The following is a 7,028-nucleotide window of genomic DNA, read 5'->3' as shown; positions in this document are numbered from 1 at the left end:
AGTTGGGAAGCTGTAACAATGAACCATTGACCCAAACAGTAAAAGTTGCTTTCCCAATCCCCTTGGTGCCAGTGTTTACTAGGGTAGCATAGCAACCTGTCTTGGTGTTATATCCTGTACTAGGTGATATGGATATTCAATACAAGTACTTCGGAAAATTCTTTTTTTTTTACTCGGGGGGTTTTCCGTTATCTGAAATAATTTCGCTTTTCTTTTCTTTTTATTTTTTTTAATCCTTTGCAGGAAGCATATTTATTGTATTCCGGAATAGTTTTGGACATTCATCCATTATCTGAGATAGATAAATGAGTTTAGTATTGGAGATAGATAAATCAGTTTAGTATTGAGATTTCGACTTCACTTCTATTTCCGTCTCGCGCTACACTGCCGCATACTCGTACTACGACGTATCAAAGATATCTCTAGCACTACTGAACCTAACCACATTTTCAAATTGGCCTTAATTTATGGCGTGGTAAATTAAATAAAGATTGGATCATTTTGACTCTTTTTTTCCACTGACTATCCCTGAAAGAGAAACATCCGGCATGAAATCACTCACACGACTATACGATAGGGCTCTTTTTTGAGTTAGGGCTGTCTATTATAGGTCAACAGAAAGCTTCTCGATCCCCTATCCTTTCAGAAAAGTTTCGCAAAGTTGATAAAAACCAAAATTGTATAAGTAAATTGGCAATTTCCGTTGGAATAACTATATCCTGATACCTCTAGAGAGAACATCCTCATTTATCTACGATTATAAATTCGTTTACGTAGTCATATGTAAAAGAAATAAGGAATAAAAGTTGTTCAGTAGTACACAGCTTTTTCTTGGCGGGCCTTTTAACTTTCCCTCCATGCCTTTTCCCGCGCTTCTGGTTCCCGCCAAACGTCTGAAGCCTCGCATCAACCGCCCGTCCTGTATCCTTTACATATTCTTCTCTTCAGCATCAGTTTTTCTCCAGCCTTCATCTGCAGGGATGGTCTCGGTGCCATTTGTTTGCCCCCTTTATGGCCCCGGCCCTTCCCGGCCTTAACCCCACTTAGTGTCCAACCTTGTCGAGGTGGTGGGGCTTACGCACTAAAGGCACTAGAGATTAACCCTCTCTAAAACTCACGCGTTTCCCGCTTCTGGGTGCCTTCGCGCGCCTACAAAAGTCATGCCTAAAGTCTGCTACTCTCATATTTTAGAAGCGAAAATATCAATAACTTTATACTTAAGGTTATGAGGAATAACGGAATCCCTTTGCTTAGTTTTATTTTATTTTTTTACCCCAATTTAAATGTAGGCAAATTAAATGCTTAGTTTGCCAACACATAATTACAAATTCTTTAAACATCTGCATTGGATTGCAGAGCGCTAAATATATGTTTCCGATGCATATATATATAAATATCCATATAAAATTAAAGGACCTTCTACAATGTTCCAATGTAAGAGATTCAAATCGAAAACCTCTAAAATAACAACTAACTGAGCCCGGAAAACTAACAGGACATAACCAGGATAAACGTTTGGAGCATTGCCAGGATAGCTTTTCAATCAGTTCTTTGCTTTTCTATTTGAGAAAGAATGATATTTGTTTTTAACAGTACCCTTTGGGGAATTGTGCCTACAATGGACAATGATAGTCCAAAGTATCATTAAAGCTTAGACCCTACTTTTTATTAAATTGATCAATGGTAATTAAGGAAGTCTTATTTAACACAATAATTATCTACCTTGTTTTATACATACTTCATGATAAAGTTTAAAAAAGGGTAAACCGGAACTCTAGTTTGAAACCCTCTCAAGACTTGGACAAAACAATTTAAAGTTGCATCTGTTTTTACCCAAAATTTAGTTGTACTTTTCAAAAATTAAGGACATTTTAATTCTTAAAATTAATATCTTACTGATTAAAAGGTAAATTCATCGTATAGTTTACCAGCCTTGAGCCACACGTAATATAACGACGGCTGTTTATGTATATCTATTTAATCTGCACTTAAAAAAAAAAAGTAGTTTTTTAGAGAAATTAAAGTAGACGTTGATAAATTCAGCATGTTATGAAAGTATTAACTATGGCGCTCAGTTATCTGTATTATTTGACTTGTACTTTAAGTCGCTATTTGATGCCCAAGACGTGTAATTGAAAAAGAACGATATATTTATAAAAAAACAATAGTTATAAAAGTATAATGAGTATGTATCTAAATACTCATTGAGTGTATCTATCGTGTTTAGGAGAGAGACAATAGTTTGGCAATGTATTATATATATCATACCGAACGAGAATGTGTTAGTGTTAATTTTAGTGCGGTTATAGTTGTGTCACATATTGTTGGAGTAGTTCCCAGAAGTAGTTGTTCAGCGTCCGAGTAGACCTGGCCGTTAGTTTTATATCAGCTTGTGAACACGATCCCCTGGTCCAGTGTTTAATCTTCATAGATTTGTTTATTGAGTGCCACAACACAAAGATGAGCGAAGAGTATGATGTATTAGCTCCGTGGAACTTTAAATGGATAATAAAGAAAGAATTGGCCATCATGGGCTACCCAAAATCTGAAGCAAATATTAAATATATCGTCAAACAGGGTATAACACATCTTGTATCGCTGTCGCCGGAAAAACAGCCTTCGTTTGAATATTTTCCAAATCATTTTCGATGGACACCGTTAGATGTGCTAGAATTTGAGCCACCATCTATTGATCAAATTAAATCATTTATTAATATCTGTCAAACGGCTATATTTAATGGCGAAGTAAGTGTTTATTATAATTAATAATTTACTATATATTTTAAATAAATATAATTTGTTTAATTCTAAAGATCTGCCAAATTATATCCTATAGATTATTGCCAACACATTCTAATTGTCCTTACGACTTGACCTATATTCAGGTTAGCTTCAACTATAATTAGTAGATCGTAGATACGTATGTTACATCACTATCAACTTTGGTACAGTTAAGATTTCCACTAAAATCATTGTTTGGACTATACTAAAGGAATACTAATCTATTTAATCATTCACACGAATTTTTCCTTTTTCCCAATTATAGCAATTAAAAATTGTCGAATTTTCTTCAAATGTTTCCCCGCAAATGCACTGTGGAAAGTTCATTCGCAGTACGCTGGTTTAAAATAGCGACAATCTTTTGGTTCTGTGGTTGATGGGTCGATAGTTTCGATGGTTCATAGCCCTGCAATAAAACTATTTAGTCGCGTAAAGAATACCGGAATTAAAATTATAATAATAATAAAAATATAAAATAATATTCTGCACTCGATTAGGAGATCGATGAAGTAAAAGCAAAGAAACTTTACTCGACAAGGTATTGTGTTAGGAAGCTAGAAGGTGGTACGAGAATTCCCAGCTTGAGTTGCCAAGGAAACAGAAAATGATTTGGGGCGCTAATGACCGCAACAGTCGATGCGCCCGGGGGTAAAAATGGCGAATAACTTAACCTAAACACGCAGTTGTTTTCCCAGTGAATATAATGAAAATTAATTCGAGAAAATTGGATCTAAATTTTTCCAAGACTTACAAAATCAATTATAGATTTGATTGTAAAATGCTATATTTTTGCACTAATTCTGTTCGTAGTTTACTTCAACAAATAATAAAAAGCAAAAATGATATTAAATAATTTCACTTATCGTGAACTTCTCTAAAGTTTTGCCAAATAATTTGTCAGATCTTTAATATTCCACATATATTCGAATTAATAAATTATTTGTACTTTCAAAATAGTCCGTTGGAGTTCATTGTCGACTTGGTAGAGGTCGTAGCGGTGTGATGGCCGCCTGCTATTTGGTACATTTCTACGGCCAAAGGCCAGAGTATGCTGTCACAAATGTACGATGCCAACAACCCGGAGCAATAGAAACGTTCAGCCAAGAGAAAACTGTATATAAATACTATGACTCTTTACACACGGATACGGAAACTGAAGATGAGGTAGATCTATATATTAGAACTATTCCAAGGCCGAATTGGGACTACAAACCGAGACCTAGGCGTTTTCTTGATTTTGATACATAAAAATGTTTCTTAAACATACATTTATTTATTAACTTTTTATTATTGCATTACGCCATTATAAGGTTATAATTATTTCAGGTAATAAAAAGAATGAAATCTGCTTGGAAACGTAAACCTTGTGTAACAATTTGGTAAATGCCATTTTGTAATTATTTTATAAAATGACCAAATTCACTGATGGTTTTGATTCTTAATGCTAATTAAGGATTTTAACCAGATAACGCTCGCATTTGTTAATCAAATAAAAATGTTAATTTAAACAAAATAAATGTTTAATTTTTAAATGAATTCAACATTAATTATAATTTAAATTTTCTCATTTGTTTTTCTGTTTAACTAATTAATTTGTTTAAAGTCTAAATTCAGGTTTATTTATTTTCTACATAAAATTATGTAAATACAATTAAAATAAAAATATTTAGCAGATATTTGGAATTGTGTTCCTTTTTTGGAGGTTTCCCATCTCAAAGTTAAGGATTCTTTCTTCCCAATTTAATCATTTACTGCTGCCCAATTGCAGCTATTTTCGGCTTATTTCTACTTTTCTTGGCCGTGATCCGTTCAAGGATCATCCTGGTTAAAAAAATACAGGACCTACTCCATTATTCCTGCTCATTCTCTGAACTGTACCACTGCTAACTAGTTTAATTCTATTGAATTCCTTCAGGAAATCATTGTTTTATTATCATACAGCATCTTGTGATTATAAAGCTACATAATTAGCAGCAAATTCTTACCGAAAAACCATCAAGCTTCAGCTATTGCTGTTGATTATAACCCTGTCCTGTCTCTAGAACCTCTTACTTATCGTGGTACGAGAACGTGACCGAATCCCTAGTCTGATCTCAGTTATTCTCCACAAAATATCTTTTTTTAACACTATAGAATTTTTATATCTTCTTTCTGAATGGTGATTTCTTTTGTAATTATTGAATTTTTAATTAGTAACTTCAATTTCCTACAATTTTAAGGCCTTTACAAGCTATCCACGAATCAAAAAGCCTTAAGACCCTGCGTTCTTCTTTGATTTTCTTAGTAAATTTGAAGGAAGTGATATTAAAGTGAACTCCACTGCGACCTAGAAGTCTATTATGGTTCTCTCAATGTTTTAATGAGTAATGTGGGTATTTGAATAGTCTTTTGAATTAGTGGATAGTATTGTGATTAGCTACTAGGTATTGCATTTGGGTTTACTACATCCAAATAGCTGCGTATCAACTATCTCTGCAAGCTTTGTATGTATTTGTGCAAGTGATAGGCTTCAAAGTGTTAGTGTTGTTCCTGTTGATAAATCTGTGATACCCGACGTTGCAAGTTCCCATCTCCTACAGGATATCCTTTTGATAAATTTGGAACTTTAGTCGGAGCACCTATCAATGGAAAGAGAATAATTACGTGAAATTAATAGTTGTGTGTCGATTCGGATTTCATAAATGGTAGAAGGTGGAAATTATAAGTTGCTTTATTTTATTGAAATATAATACTGTTAATTGTCAAACTAATTGTCTATGTTCTGTCAAAATTTTACTATAAGAAATACAATACAATTAAGGCAAAGTAGGGCGTTTTTCAACATTTCGCTTTTTACTTCAAAATTTTGACGATAAACACTTTCTGCACCTTACTATTGAAATATGTGGATTACAAAAAGTGCATTTTTTTATGACGGCATTTTACTGTGAGAATTTGGCTCTTAGGTAACCGGAAATTTAGTTGTGTTAACAAATTTAGAAAATCTAGCTTAACTTTTAAAAAGTGCCAGTTTTAAGCATTATTTAGAATACTTCGGCTCTAATTATAAAACAAGATCTATTTAATTATTTTTAGTTTTCTTAAAACAATATTAATGATAATAATAATAATAATACACGGGTTCAAATCCAGCTGCTGGCCCTTAGATTTTCTCTTCCTAGGAGCTTCTTAGAGACCACATCCGGTGATGGACAGTGTCTGTCCGGAGGCCGGCAGTGCCCTGAAAAAAAGCTCCCGGCGCCAATAACCTCAGATGCTGACGCGCCTTAAATCATAAAAATTAAAATAATAATAATAACAATAATAATAATGCACGCGGAGGTCCCGAGTTCGAATCCAGCTGCTGACCCTTAGATTTTCTCTTCCTAGGAGCTTCTTACAGCTCACTGTCCGGTGATGGACAGTGTTGTCTGTAACGAGAGAACACTGTCCGGAGGCCGGCAGTGCACTGGAAAAAGCTCCGGGCGCTAATAACCTCAGCTGTTGATGTGCCAAAAAAAAAAAAAAAAAAAATAATAATAAATGCAGTATAGAAAGAAAAATTTCAAATATTTAAGAAATAAAACAGCTGTGAATTTTTTGACAAATTATTACCGCGTAAAAAAAAGATAGCGGGAAATACTGTTTGGTAGGTATATCTGTATTTGGCGGAAGTGTAACGGGAAGCAATATGTTGAACATTTCTTATCATATGATAAAATACCACGTGTAATAGCACTCCATTTGAAAGCGCAAGGGCACGCATTCACACCAATCGAAACAGACCTTCTTACTCGTATCTTTTAGTTAGCCTTTTTCCTTACTTCCTGAACACCACGTGTTACTCTTACGATAGGCTACTTATTTTAGGCTAAAAGTTTTATTTGAATCATTCCCTCTGGTGAACACATTTAAGGGCACTATTAGGAGAGTTGACCAGAATTGTGACTGTAAAGAAAGGCTTATTGTAAATTTTAAAAAAAATAATAAAGCCTAGAAGTTTCAAAGCCTATCATAATATAATTAATTCACTGTAATTACTTCCCACATTTCACATCATTTTGTTTTTCGGCGTAACATCTGAGTACAAGATTCTGTCCGTAACTTTATCCCACAATTAGCATGCTAATTGTAAGTCCACTGTAACCACTAGATACAGTACGATAATAATAAATAATTAAGTTGGTACTACCCGATATATTCTCCTACCCCCTCCAATAGTAAAAGATTTCTATCCAGATATTTAACCAAAAAGACGTGATATTGTG

General features: G+C 34.0%; 1 protein-coding gene across 2 annotated transcripts; it reads left to right on the top strand.

Moving 5' to 3' along the window:
• The first annotated feature begins 2,305 nt into the window (after positions 1 to 2,305).
• Positions 2,306 to 4,457, top strand: LOC141454221 (dual specificity protein phosphatase 23-like). 2 transcript variants are annotated; one of them, XM_074128225.1, is made up of 3 exons: positions 2,307 to 2,745; positions 3,739 to 3,945; positions 4,108 to 4,457. In XM_074128225.1, the coding sequence occupies exons 1-3, from the start codon at positions 2,461 to 2,463 to the stop codon at positions 4,162 to 4,164; spliced, it is 549 nt and encodes a 182-aa protein (XP_073984326.1). In that variant the 5' UTR covers positions 2,307 to 2,460; the 3' UTR covers positions 4,165 to 4,457. The 2 variants fall into 2 exon arrangements, with proteins under 2 accessions (XP_073984325.1, XP_073984326.1); XM_074128224.1 differs by having other exon boundaries at positions 2,306 to 2,745; positions 3,739 to 4,457.
• The last annotated feature ends 2,571 nt before the right edge of the window (positions 4,458 to 7,028 follow it).

The sequence above is a fragment of the Rhodnius prolixus genome, unplaced genomic scaffold, assembly GCF_049639745.1.
Source record: "Rhodnius prolixus isolate KJV_2025 unplaced genomic scaffold, Rpr scaffold_9, whole genome shotgun sequence".
In the NCBI taxonomy this organism is placed as follows: domain Eukaryota; kingdom Metazoa; phylum Arthropoda; class Insecta; order Hemiptera; family Reduviidae; genus Rhodnius; species Rhodnius prolixus.
This window is presented reverse-complemented; position numbering and strand designations above follow the sequence as displayed.

Coding starts and splice junctions, on each gene's coding strand:
- LOC141454221 (XM_074128224.1), top strand. CDS start 2,461: ATGAGCGAAGAGTATGATGTATTAGCTCCGTGGAACTTTAAATGGATA. Junction 2,746..3,738: donor CGGCTATATTTAATGGCGAA/GTAAGTGTTTAT, acceptor CTTTCAAAATAG/TCCGTTGGAGTTCATTGTCG.